This window comes from Scomber japonicus, chromosome 2, assembly GCF_027409825.1.
Source record: "Scomber japonicus isolate fScoJap1 chromosome 2, fScoJap1.pri, whole genome shotgun sequence".
Classification (NCBI taxonomy): domain Eukaryota; kingdom Metazoa; phylum Chordata; class Actinopteri; order Scombriformes; family Scombridae; genus Scomber; species Scomber japonicus.
The window spans coordinates 19,696,291-19,710,369 of NC_070579.1; the positions used below are offsets into that span (position 1 = coordinate 19,696,291).

The 14,079-nt window shown below is 37.6% G+C and overlaps 1 protein-coding gene across 1 annotated transcript in view; it reads right to left on the bottom strand.

Moving 5' to 3' along the window:
• ctnna2 (catenin (cadherin-associated protein), alpha 2) overlaps nucleotides 1-14,079 on the bottom strand; it is a 327,549-nt gene that overhangs the window by 225,532 nt on the left and 87,938 nt on the right. The window contains exon 7 of the mRNA XM_053331022.1: nucleotides 7,412-7,615. Within this exon, the coding sequence (XP_053186997.1) occupies nucleotides 7,412-7,615 (204 nt within the window). The remainder of the gene's footprint in view (nucleotides 1-7,411; nucleotides 7,616-14,079) is intronic.

The window sequence follows — 14,079 nt, forward strand, 5'->3', positions numbered from 1 at the left end:
ACATTTGAGAAAGAAACAGATGACTACTAAAAATACACCCCTTTTCTTCTTTTACGGTGTGTGTCAGCTTACAACTAACAGGGCATTTGACTATGGAGGTGAGGTTATGTGTTCATTTTTATTGAGTGACAAGAGCTTTATCCAAGACATGAACGTCGGATTGGCTGAATTTTCGGAAACCAATGAGAACATGAAAAAAATCAGAACAGACGGATTGTGTAATGAGCTGGGCAGGGTTGTTGGAGAGAGAAAAAAAAACAGATGGAAAAGTGGCACAGTTCCCTACAGTGTTCACTCTGACACTGTTTACATTCATCATTTTGTTAGAATGGCACAGTGGCAAAGAAACTAGACAACTGACTTGATCAAGCATTATCTCTACATCCTCCATGTGTCACAACAAATGTGTGACTGTATCTTCTGAGTGTTGTTTTATGAGTTATACTCTGGATACATTGTTATGCTACTAATTTGAGGCTAATGCCATGCTAACTATTAACTCATTCTAGCCAAAATTACACGATTAAACTACTATTGAGCAATGTGAACCTATCACTTTCGGAATGACACAAGCTACAGCTAAGCCCCAAAGATAAAAGCCAAGGATTGAATATCGTGACCCTATACCTATACTCCTGAGACAGAACTTATCAGTGCCATCATTCTTGATGCCCCCCCCACACACCCAATTAGCCTTAGAAAACCTTGTCAAGGTAAATTCAGCATCCTTGCATCTGTTACAGCTGTGTCCTTCAGCCGGCCTATGGTGATAGACAGTGGAACACATCATAGGAGCTAGGGGACGAAAGAATATTGATCTGTTCTTGAGACCAAAAATAAAAAGAGAAAGAGATTAGACTTGTACTTTGCATTGTGATCAATAAGTCGTAACCAAAAAATACCAAGGCACACAGCTTTGCAAAAATTAAAAATCCTTTAATAAATGGGCTTAGTGCCTACCCATTTCAATTCATGTCTTCTTCTGGTCCTGAAAAGGACTGTGAGTTGAAACGCGTAGGTGCTAAGCCCATTTATTAAAGGATTTTTAATGTTTGCAAAGCTGTGTGCTTTAGTAGTTTTTGGTTACAACTCCTTGATCACAAAGCAAAGTACAAGTTAAATCTCTCTCTTTTTTCTTTTGTTTTTGGTTTTTCCTTGGATCCAAAGACCACCTAATTTTTGATACCTGCATCCATACAGTAGCACTCCTCTTTGAGTCTACTCGCATTTGCTCTGGCTATTGATCAGGTCTGCTTTGTTTTGCTCTCTTCTTCACATTAGGACTGCAGTGACACTGATATCATGTTGCACTATAAACAGAAGAATACTCTACCAAGCAATAGCAGGCCTGCTCTGTGTTTTGTGGTAGTGCTTTGGCAATGCCGGGTTGTATTAGGCTAAATTATTTTGTGGAGGCTTCTAAACAATAAGAAGAGACAGTGTGGGCAACTGTTGGCTACTGTATGTGTGGCTTATCTGGCCAGACTCATGCTTCCCATCTGAGACTATACAAGATGGTCACAGATAGGAAGAGGGCCTCATTTATGACATGCATTTATCTTTATCTTGTAGAATTCATGCCAAAATCCCAATTAAAAAAAACCTTTAGGTGTTCATGAATACTTTGTTTTCTCCAAAACGTTCTTATGCACGAGTCATCACCAAACACAAACCGTGGTATAAGTAAGAAAGTGATTACAGTTGTTGGATTGTCAGTTTTGTTACGTCATTAATAAATAAATACGTAAATAAATAAATACATGAGACCTAACCATATCCGACAGTTGGCAAAGGACTTTTCACTGCTTCCAGATTGTCCAAACAGCACTTATGTTTAAGTATATAATGACCGCCAGCCCAGGAGCTCACTATTGATCACAGCCCACACCTTTCCTTCCCTGCACCTGTCAATGTTCAGTGTTCAGCAGCTTTGTCTGGTCTCACTATGCCTCCCTTTCAGTCTTTGTCCCAACACTCTCATTCTCACACTTAAGACAATTGCGTGATAAAAAAGGAGAAGATATGATCTCATGGTAAAAAGCGTAAGCACATAGAAACACACACATTTTACAGTGTACGATCAGTCACCCCAATAGTTGATTGAGCGTTCTACGTGGCAAGTCCCAGATGAGCTGTGTGAGCAAAAAAGCCATCAGTCCCTCCCTAATGATTATCCTACCTCACAACCCCTGTTTAGTTTTATGTGCCACATCCAGCTAACAGTTAACAGATTAGTGTGCTCGCTATCACACTCCCCTCCTTCTCTGTGCTGCTCGCAGTCCTGCTGGGTTGCCCCTCTTCACCTGCCGTGGTTTCGGACTATGGCTATATTCTGCCCAGGCTCCCTTGATCAAAGCTGGTAATGCATTACTTTCCAGATCAATTGATAGATTGGCCCTGTCGTAGCTGCCGTAACTAAATCAGCTGCTCCTGATGATTCAGCACCAGCCAGGGAGCTGGGCCTGCTGTCACCAATCACAGATCACCGGCAGCTGAGACAGGTATGGACATTCTCCTGTCACTTGAACCTAATTTATTGCCAGCTACCACATTGATTAACCTTGTGCTATGGTTCAAGCTTCCTATAAAAATTTGTGTGTTGGTAGGGAGCAGGGGTGTGTGACTGAATGAAGAAAGAGGAAGAAACATAAAGGCAACTGAATGTTTACATTACTTGAAAAAACTTTGGACAAAAAGGTGTTTCACTGTACAGCCTGGGGCAACCTTGTCAGAGTGGCGGCTGGTAATATGCTTGGGGAATATGCCTCCAAATGCTGACACTGTTACGGTGGTAAACAGTGATTTCAACTACACTGCAGATTGTGTGGGAAACTAAAATCAAGACTTGCAATTTTTATGTTCTACAATTCTGAATCAATGTCACAAACGTCAAAAATTGATTTTCTAGTTAATAATTAATAACGTTATGTTGACCGAACAAATGGGCAGTGCAGCACCCGGGCAGTCTACAGCGTGTGAACACTAGACATATCTTGTGGTTCGTCTTCAAAAAAGGCAAGCAAGACAAACATATTTTGAATATTTTCTACGCCATTGACCAGACACCAATCTTAGCAGAGCAGAGCAGTGATCTCGAGCACTGACAAATTAAACCAGCTGACTAACATGCACTGCAAAATTAACCAATTTAAAAAAAAAAAATCTGCACACGCTAAGCTTCTTGGACCATGATGGTTTTCCCTGGAGCTAATGCTAACTCTTCTCCTAGACAGGGGAAAGAAGACAAACACATGTCTCTTACAACATCATTCAATCTTTGCACATTCTGCTACTACTACTGAGCATGGAATCCATAGTGTGCAGTGTTTCCCATACATAAGCTCTTCTTCGGCAGCCTGCCCAGGTAGATAAAATCGAAATTGCATCAAGACGTTCAATTATCATTTTGTCATGCACACAGACCAGTGGACCTTTAGCCTAAAGAAATGCAGCCAAGTATAGATATGACAACACTGCTAACTGTAGCCTGAGTTTGTGCCTCTCACATAGTTTCTGGTAGTTAGTAGGTTTGATAAGAGACAACAGAGAGTCGATGTTGTGCTAATAACCCAAATATGTATTATTTTTCTGTGGCAGTAAACACAACACACAACCCGCCAATAACTAACTTCTATATTCAGAGCGTAACAAGAAATTCAGGGTTTTTGAGTGAGTATTGTAGGCTAAACATTAACATGATAAACAGCAGGACTATGGCTACATGCTGACACTCCCCTCCAGATACACACACCAGAGAGCCTCTTGTTCAGCTACAACACAGTTATCACAAAGAAACGTTTACAAAAGGGCCACAAATGTGCTTCTAGTGACTGTCAAAGCTCCAGTGGACTCTGCATTTATAACTTGGACATGGAGAGTCTGACAGTAGCTTACATTAATTATTCGTTGTGTATTATAATTACATTTCATCTGACCATAATTAGTGTGTTCAACCCTAACCGTCCATAAGTCGAAGTAGCTGAATCAATTCTATGTTTTAAAAACTGTGACAATACTATATATATATATATATATATATATATATTTCTTTTTTTTTAATTAAATTAAATGTTCCAACAGAGTATGCCAACTGTAATAACTGGTAAATGATAAAAAGCTATGGAGACTCTGGACTAAAAGCACAGTTCAATAGTTTTGATCTCTTGAAGAAATGTACTTTATTATGTAAATAGTTATGTATTATAATATGTTAATTTTGAGTAGTAGTCATTTGCAATAAACAGAGATATTCTTAAACCCCTGTTTGACTAGTTTATCACTCAACCCGACCATCACACACTGTGCCACCCACCACCACAAGTAAATGCTCAAGCACTGGTGTGCACATTACTATTATTAAGACTGCAATTAGTAATCACTTATTAATCTCTTGCACAAGTGTAGACAACTGTGATCAAATGTTATCCAGAGACATTTATCTGAATGATTTCTATCAGCAATCAGTTTTAGGTTACATCTGGCAGCTCATAATTAAGAATAATAAGAAAGTTTGAATGTTACGCTGTATGTGGCACTGCAGTAATGAGAAGATTCATGGTGCCTAAACCCTTCCAACTGCCATTTGAACCACATTTTTATATTTTGCCTGGACCTGCAGTAAAACATGACTGTAAGTCATCCCTGATAAACAGATTGTGTGAGGAGGTCTGAAATGAGGGGCAGGTGCCTTAATAATTAAAGTAAATAAATATACATTTATTTAAAAGAAAAGGAAATGATGCATTCCTGTTGTGCTCTCCACCGATCAAAGGCATCACTGTCTAAAATTATTTAACTTATGCTAAAGTAAAGGGCAGAAGTAGTGGCAATTATTGTGGTTAGACTCAACCAAGCCTCAGTTGATGTATTTACAGATTTATAGCTATTTTAAGCATTTGCATTATTTATTAAACAATACACTTCATGAGCAGGCTTGGTAATGATATCCTCCATATTCACTCTTGGTTTTTGATTTACCCTCACTGGGGATGCTGAGCTGAGAAGTAGAAGCATTTTGTTCTTTGTGTCTCTGTGATTTACTCTGTGTTCCTTGCTAGGACAGCCAGGGGCTGTCAACAATCTCCCAGCTGTAGCCTCTAAAACACAACTCATGGGCCTAATGAACCAAGGCACAATTACTTTAGCAAAAAGCTGCCGTGCCTTAAGAGGGGGAAAGGGCATCTGAGTGTTCATAAACATGCACACGATTAAACTTTTTTTTTTTCAAGAGTAAGTAAAAGCGGAAAATCTCTGTAGATTTAACACCATTCTCTGAGCTACAGTAAGGATGGCTGCACTTTCTTTGATGGAGGAACTATATTACATTTTATGTACATCACAAAGTTGCAACAGCCTCTTCTTTGAACCAAAATCCCTTTTATGTCCGTTTATTGATTTTCTAGGCAGATCCTACCAATTCTGCAAAAAGCTGCCTCCTATTGGGCTGTCTCACTAAGTGATTATAGGAACAAATGCCAAGATACTGATAATGTTACTATGATTATAATCACAATTAAAAGGTCAGCTTTCTAACTACTAACTCTAAAAAAGAAAAAAATACCTGTAGTGGCATCTATACAGGTATTTTTTGACTCTGTGAGGTTTTGGCCTTTCTCTTACAGCCAAAACAATACAGCAAAAATGAAAGATTTTGTTTACAAAGTAATAATTGTGAGTCAAAATGTTGCAGTAACCAAGACCAAAAAACAGCTTCTTTCTGACTGCAGCTGGCTTCATCAACAAGTCCCTGGGATCACCCATTGACATAAAACTCTCATTACCTACACATCTATAAACCCACCACATCTATTGCCACCTTACATTAATGCACCTTTTGTATGATTATTATTTCCACATTTGCACACACAGTCTATACTATTAACACTGAACTAAATGACTGTCCAGCAAAATCTTTGCACATGTTTCTGCAGAAAATGTAGGAATGAGTCTCGAACATGAAACACACTTGCTTTTCAGATGATAAAAGTAGGTCAGACATATAACAGATTTGACACTAAAAATTTCAGAATTCTGATGGGTTCCAGTTTAATGGCACAATATCAAAGACCAGCATATTGAGAACTAAGTCATGTCAGGTCAGTAACCTGGGACTTTTGCTCATGTAAACACAGCTACAATATGGACAAAAGGGTTGGGTGAAGTAGCCGTGTGTGATGATTAATAACCGTCTTGGCCATTCTCACCTTTTTGTTTTTACAGCTGTTCCTGTCAGTGACTTGTTTTTGATTTGTTTTGCTTCAGTGATTAGTAATATTGCATTTCATTAAATTCTAATATGTTTCCATGAAAATCATCAAAAGGGTGATTATATACTGTATGTATTCAGCACTATTCTATACTATAGTCCTTTTACATTCTGCAGAGCAGTTAATTTGCATTGAATTATGTGATCATCAAATGATCAACATAGTATATCAAGCTGAAAGAGACCTGGTCCATGGACATCTATGCTCAGCAAATTGAAGAGTTAATTTTCACCAAAGTACCAAGACGTCATCTTGCACTGTGTAATCTGCATCCACGTTTGCACATTTGGGACAGATACACACTTTAAATCACTACATCTGTCTAGACAGGTCATATAGTGGTTTGGGTGTCCCTTGAGTAAAAGTGTATTGGGTTTTGAGCTTTGGGCTGCACTAAGCACTGTGCCACATTCTGTGTAGGCACACAAACAGATTAGCTGCTGCTCATGTTAAGTTTCTTGTGTAGACACAACGTAACACACAAATTGGTGATGGGAGGTTAACTTATTAGAAGAGGAAATATTAGACATAGCCACTGTGAAACCATCCATTGGTTTGTGGGCTCCTGTTCAGCATTTTGACTGTCACCATCTTGGGTTTTTAGAGGCAGATGTGACCATATTTGGACAAAAGGTTGTAGCTGACCCTAGCGCTAACTGTTAGCTGCTAGTTTGGTTAGCATGGTGCATTTGCAGTCTATGGTTAACTGTGATAATGCTACTGCTAATGCTAATTTTGTAACCGTGGCGACAACTTGTCAATCACAAGTTAGGTACGCCCCAAAGCATACCTTGTTTTATCATCAAAATTTAAATTAAATGGGAAGATAATTTACGAAATGTACTTCATGCTGTATTGAAGAAGACTTCAACTAGTAATTGAGACCACAATTAGTAAAGTGTTTACTGAGGTAATACAAGTGAGAAGTATGCTCATTATCTCACAGACTTCTTTACAATTGGACTTATTTTTGCCATAAGTGGAGTTCATAAGAAAGAATGCATTGCAGTCAAGATTTAAGTAGAATAGTGAAATGAGCAGCATGTGTATCTCTTTTCTATGTGTGTGTTCAAGAAGGTACATATCAGCATGTGTGCAGTTGTAACTAGGTAACGGGTATCATAAATATCAAAGAGGGAACTCACATTGTTCATGTACTCGCTCAACAAGTCTTGGAGGGCCTGTCGAACAGCATTGCACTCAGCCACAATGCGTTCTCGGCGGTCGTCACGTGTGCACGAAGAGTCAGCCATTAGTGCGGCGCCACTGATGATGCTTTCCAAGCGCTCCTCCAGAGAGGGCCGGAAACGTGCCTCGCTGAATGTCAAAGGGTCCAGGATGATCTTGTTCTGTAAGGCAAAAAGACAAAAATAAGATCACGACAATATCACAGGCCGAACAGATGACCAGTGGAAGATAGAGGAAAGCTGTGAATTCAAATGGTACCACAGACTATGTTTAAATGTCTATTATGAAGACTACACTTTGTACTTTTGCTTTCATCATATATATTTCTGATGGAGGACAGGGTGTAATTTTGAAAATAAATATCAACTGACCATATACAGTAAACAAAACCTGACAGAACATTGCTAACCAAACACTATAATTATTCAATTAAATTAGTTAAACACTAATTAGGGAAGTACACTGTATCAAATAAATATGACAATGGACCTCTTGCTGCACTCTCCAATTACGAGTGCAATATTTCATTCTAATGGTATGTTTACAGAACATGGAAAAAAGACACTATGTTGATACACATGTACACAAAATGATTACATGCATTAAAAGAAAATCAAACGTTTGCAGCCTTATTAGACCTTTGCTAACAAAAGAGCTTTGAAATAGTGAGTGAGAAATTTCAAGCAGCATTTCTCTCTCCAAAATGGATAAAGTGTTTCGTAATAAATCCCTTCAAGGAGAAAATAGTAGTCAAACTCAAAAGCATCTTCCTGTCAAAAGCCCATAACTATTTTTTTTTTCTTGCAACTAATTATAATTACACATGTGAACATCTGTTTCAGAAGTGCATATACTGTAAATCCATGCTAGTTTATATTTGCTCAAAGAACATCAAATGCTTCCAGAGGTTTAACACATTGGCAAACAGCAGTCACATATCCGTTACAGTTTGTTTATATATTTAGTAAGATGTATGCAAATGGAAGCTGAATGAGGCTGAACTGCTACAACAATTAGCTACCATGACTAACATAGGCAAAACCATGGTTGCATAAACAAGGTCGAACACTGGGTTGCTTAACTTGGAGATAATAATACAGTGATATAAAATATTTTTGAGTATAAAACATTCACTTCCTGCTGACTTCAGGGCTGTCTGTTTAAAACCATAACCAGAGGCAAGAACAAAAGAAGGTGACCTTAATGTTAACTCTACAACTTTTCTGTCTCTGCTATTTCATGTCTCTCTTCACAGGCATGTTTCCTCTTCTACATAACTTATATTGTGAGAATTTTCACAAAACTATCCTTGGGAAATCAGAACATAGCGTACAAAACGAAATATATAAAAAAAAAAAAAGTTTATTGCTGTTCAAAAAGTTTTAGCCACTTCAAATGTTTAGATGTTTTTTCCATTATGCAATACCCTAAGGGAAGTGTATGATCCATCCTGTATTTATACTGCAGCTTGACAATGACCCCAAACATACAGTCAGAGTCATAAAGAATTATCGTCAGCGACAAGAACAAGGAGTCCTACAACAGATGGTCTGGCCCCCACAGAGCCTTGATCTCAACACAATTGAGTCAGTTTGGGATTACACAAATTCTAATTCATATTTATTATTGAGGTTGTAGTGAATGGTGGTGGGGGTGTACTGCAGTGTACTATATTGAAAAGTGTTTCTAATATTTAGCTTTTTAAAAGTAGAATTTATGGCAGAGCTGGTGTAGTGAATTGCATTAGATTGCACAGGTGTTCCTAATAAAGTGCTCAATAAATGTATGTGTGTCTGGATATACTATACAACAAAGGCACCAAACTGCACGCCTTAACTAATTTAATCTAATTTAATTTCATAAAATATCACAGAACATTTCTAAGTATTAATACAATGATTCAACAATGCATTTTTGTTTTTCTTTCACCTGGCACCACACAATGTTTACAAGTTATGTAACTGACAGGTTAAGCAGAGTAGCAGAATTGACAAAGACACTGTGTCTGTTAAAATCACACATAACGGTGTGTGAACATCTACTTTTGATTTTAAACTGGCATGTGAAAGAAAAAGAAAGAAAGTACAACACAGTAAATGAACACATTTTCAACACATTACCTCTATGTTAACCCTGCATACTGTGTAAAACTTTTATCCGTAGGGTCAAAACACAGGTAGCGGAATATATAACATATTTTTATAATTATAATATTCACACAAATATCTCTTTCTCACTTAGATTCCAATATTGTTTCCCTACATATGATTCTAACTTGAGGAGTATTATAGAGTGCACAGTTGGACTTACAGGTTTAATCAATGTGCATACTGCGGGAAAAGACATTTATTTTAATGCCCCCTTATCTTGTTTTGCTCAATTTGGAGACATAGGAATACCCATGGATCAGGGAATAGAGACACAAATCCATGAAGCAGAACAACAACATATGCCTTGTAATTTAGTACAAACAGTGTTTTATCATATCTCCTTTCCATCTATCAACAGGGGAACATTCACCTAGTAGTAATTCAAATTTAGTATTTCCATCCTGAGAGTCAACAGAACCAGCTGAATAAAAAGCTTTTTAGCTACACTGCCCAGCTGAGCCAAAGTTGCAATTTCAGTGTCATGTAAGCTGCAACCAACTAAACATTCAACAATAACTCTGAGGGGAACAGCGGTAAGATTTGGCTCACTTGGAATACATGATGAGTTGCAAGTGTTGGGTGATAGTTTTAGAGCAAAGGTGCAATGTTTGGTCTCTCCTCAGCCAGTGTAATCCTGGGGCATGGAGACAGTCTGTGAAATGATGCTTAATAACATGCAAGGTAAAAGAGGACAAGGACTCCACCAAGCATAACCTACTTTTCATCTACAGCTGGCAGGAAAGTGCATGTAGTAAAAACACAATTCTGCAGTAAAAAATAGATGGGGAAGGAATAGAGAGTTTTGGGCTAAAATAATAAATGAAGGAGGTAGAAATGGAAAAGGAAGAGAAATGCAGACGATAAAGACTTGATAGTGGCTCAATATAAAAGCAATCTGACACTCGTTGCATTTTTTCCGTCCTGATCTTTGCTATAGGTGATGGCCCACGCAGAGCGACAGCAAGATTCCCAAAAGTGATCTTGAAAAAATCATGACCTTCAATTATGCAGTTTCGAAACTGTTCTTGCAAATGTACTTATACATAGAATGAAACAACCATCAAAACAACAATTCATGTGTAATTTATCACCTTAATGTAATTTGTTTGATGCAGGTGTTGCATAGTTATGCAGAGCAATCATAGTATATTGACATTGACACCAACAATACAGAAATGTGGCAGGACACATAAAACACAATGGAAATTAGTGTTGTGGTTTTTGTAGGAGAGTTCTGTATTTGGTTGAGAGTTCTATAAAGTAATTGGTGAAGATGTTTTCTTATATTTTTATTTATAGGGATAAAAGCAGAACAAAATCTTCTGACTGAATTTTTTTTTTCCTCAGTCAAGTCATCTACATTTCATAGAAACACTTTTGCGGTCGCTTCCTAGGATTCAAAGTGAAACAAGGTGGAAAGAGCAGTTTTTTCTTCTGCTGAACAAGATTGTATTTCACCACGCCACTAACCATTGCTGCTCTTTTCTACATTAAATGGAAAAGCTTACAGGCAATAATAAAACATACTGTGGTCTGTGTAACCACAGTGGGGGTCTGAGGTATAAATGTTCTGAAATGGTTTGTATTTTATTTTAGCACTTTATGGGCTTTAAGAAACAGTTATTAACATTATAAAAACTCAAATGGTCCGTCAGGCCATTGCAGTGACATGGAGAGGATTTTTATTTTTTATTGAACTTTATTACTCTCTTGCCTCGATGACATTGTCCAGTCTCAGAATATGAAAAAGCGGGTCATTTTTCTGCTTGCCAGTGATTTTATTATTCCAAATATGAAAGGAAAATCAAATCTTTAAAAAAATTCTGCTCATCCCTATTTGGCCAGGAAAAAGAAACACAGCTGGTATTACAATTGAATTGTTTGTATTTTAAAATGAAAATCAAGTAACCACTAGTATTTTGGGTGAATTAAAGTAAATTACGCTTCCTGTTATTTTACGTGAGATAGATAATAAAGAGATCATCATCATAGCCATAAAAAAGAGAGCAGAGGAGAGCAGCACGATGACAGCAAACAGCAGCAGAGGCTAACGTTAGCTGTTCCTCTCCTCTGTCTCAGTGGAGGCGGAGTTGAACCCTCCGTGCAGACACAGAGATAGCGGTGGAAAGTTGTCACAACTTCACTCAGTAATTTAGATGCAGTAATGATCTTCTGGCTTCCAACACCATTTTAACAATGTATTGATATCTGGAAATTGATTCACGGACCGCCTATGTCTGTTCTTTATGTTTGTTATGATATTGAATATTATTATTATACCTGGGTAATTCTCATCGGATTTGCATTGATATCTCTCTTTTTTTTCTTTTTTTTATTGCTCTGTGTTGAGCTCTCCTGGGGTAAAATCTGGCCCATCCATCCACCCCAGTCTGCAGACTTTGTCATTCCATAATTATGTCACCTGACATCCTCATTTGCTCCCGATAGATAGGATTACTATAGTTACTATAAAGTCATAATTACTATGGCTACTAGAGGGTTTTGTCACTTGAATGTAAACAAATGTATGTAATTTTGAGGCATTTACTGAAACGACTTCACTCTTGATTCTTGAGGACAGTACATTAACAAAAGACTGTTGAAAAGAAAAAAATGTGGTAATCATATCAGAAAACATGTTTTCAAGAAATTAGTAACATTAAGTGATCAATGTGTATGCATTACAAAACAACAACATATTAAAAGACAATTAAATCAGTTAAATGGCAACAACTATCATCATCTTATCTTAAGTGAAGTAATTTGATAAGTAGCATGAGATCCCAAGTCATTATTATGCAACACTGTGCTAATTGTAAGATTTGGATGTCATATTCTTCTTAACATTTTGGGGAAAAACAAAACACTTTGATGGGATAAAAATATGTTTGTATTATATGAAAATATTGAGAAATGCTGCAAGAAAAATCTACCATTGGGAAGTCCCTGTTAAGTTGATCCACTTAAAAAAAAAATCCCTTGTTGCTTATTTCATACGGTACATGTTGTGCAATGGCTATCCTTTTGTTGACATCTACATCAGAAATTAGAGGTTTAAGATGGCAAAAAGGAACAGAACAAAGCCCAATACACTGAGGATCTCAACATGGAAAGATGCAAAGACGAAAAAGAATATGAAGGGAAACTGAGAACATTCCCTGAGGACTCTACTCGATTGTTATTCAAGCAGGATGTCAGGTTGCAATTATCACTGGGAGTTGGGAATAGGCAGAGTAGAAAGAGTAGCAAATGCTTGGTTGACAAAGGCTGGGAGGTTTTTAAGGTAATTGGCATTGGCTGAAGTCGTCCTCCAAGAAGCTCACAAACGTGACTGATCAGTCCTTTCTCAGAGTTTCAGACTTTTCTTTGTCTTGGAACTTCATTATCAATAGCATGTTGTAAAACATATTTTGTTATAACGAAATTGTAGTCTATGTCTATCATGTCCAGGTACAACCTTGTCTTTCATTACAGCTCATACAGTATATATTTTTATAAAACTACAACTCCATTTCATTGATGGCAATCAAAATTATTTTTACTCACTTCTCTCCCGTCTTCAGGAAGTTCACAGAGCAAAGTCAGCTTTTGTGCAATGTGTCTAGTAATGAGGATTCAATGTCTTGTTCGAGAATAATTCAGCAGAGCAAATTTGCTGACATTGTAGCAAAAAATGCTTGAAGCCTTTCAAAACAGCATGTCAAAATATTAAAGCATTTCCAAATTCCTTGAAGTAAAGACTAAATTCATATGAGCATGATGAGAAGTTGGCTTTACTCTTGACTTTTTCTTAATGCTGATATATACTGTACCTGAAAACAATTGTACTGATAAAAACGATAGTTTGTTATGTTATGTCATGTCCTAACTTACAGTAAGGTTATGTTTCTAAAAATCTCTTTTTCAGATATCCAAATGGTCTGGAAAACGCTGGTTATGATAGGACGTGTGTGCCAAGCAGTTAGACAAATCTTACCTGCAGGCTGAGCAAAGAGTTAAGCTTTTGTTGTTCTCTCTTTTCCTTCATTCTAGGCCAGGCTATAACCCTGTAATACTATGTGAATGTAACATTTGATTTTGACAGTGAATCAGGACCAGAGGAAACATTTTTGCCCCTCAAAGGGTGAGGTTATTAGTTTGACCCCACTTTGGGGCATCAACCAGTGAGACAGGGAACATGTCACATCAGCGTATGTCATCTGTGGCTTCAAGGACTTTACAGTATTTGATGACAAGTATATTGTCTAAGAGGGAAGTTGAGCAAAGTCTTGAACATACCACTTTATAGCCTCTGGTAGCCCTATACCAGGGTTCAAGGGCTGTTTGGTTGTGACTATTACTCTGTTTGACAAAGCTCTGCCCACACTGGCCCAGGAGCAGAATTAGTCATAAACTACTCTCTGATTGATTAACCTAATGAAGAGTGCCTTACTCGGGGGTTAGGGTTTGGCCCTCAATTGTCACAGAGTCAAAGG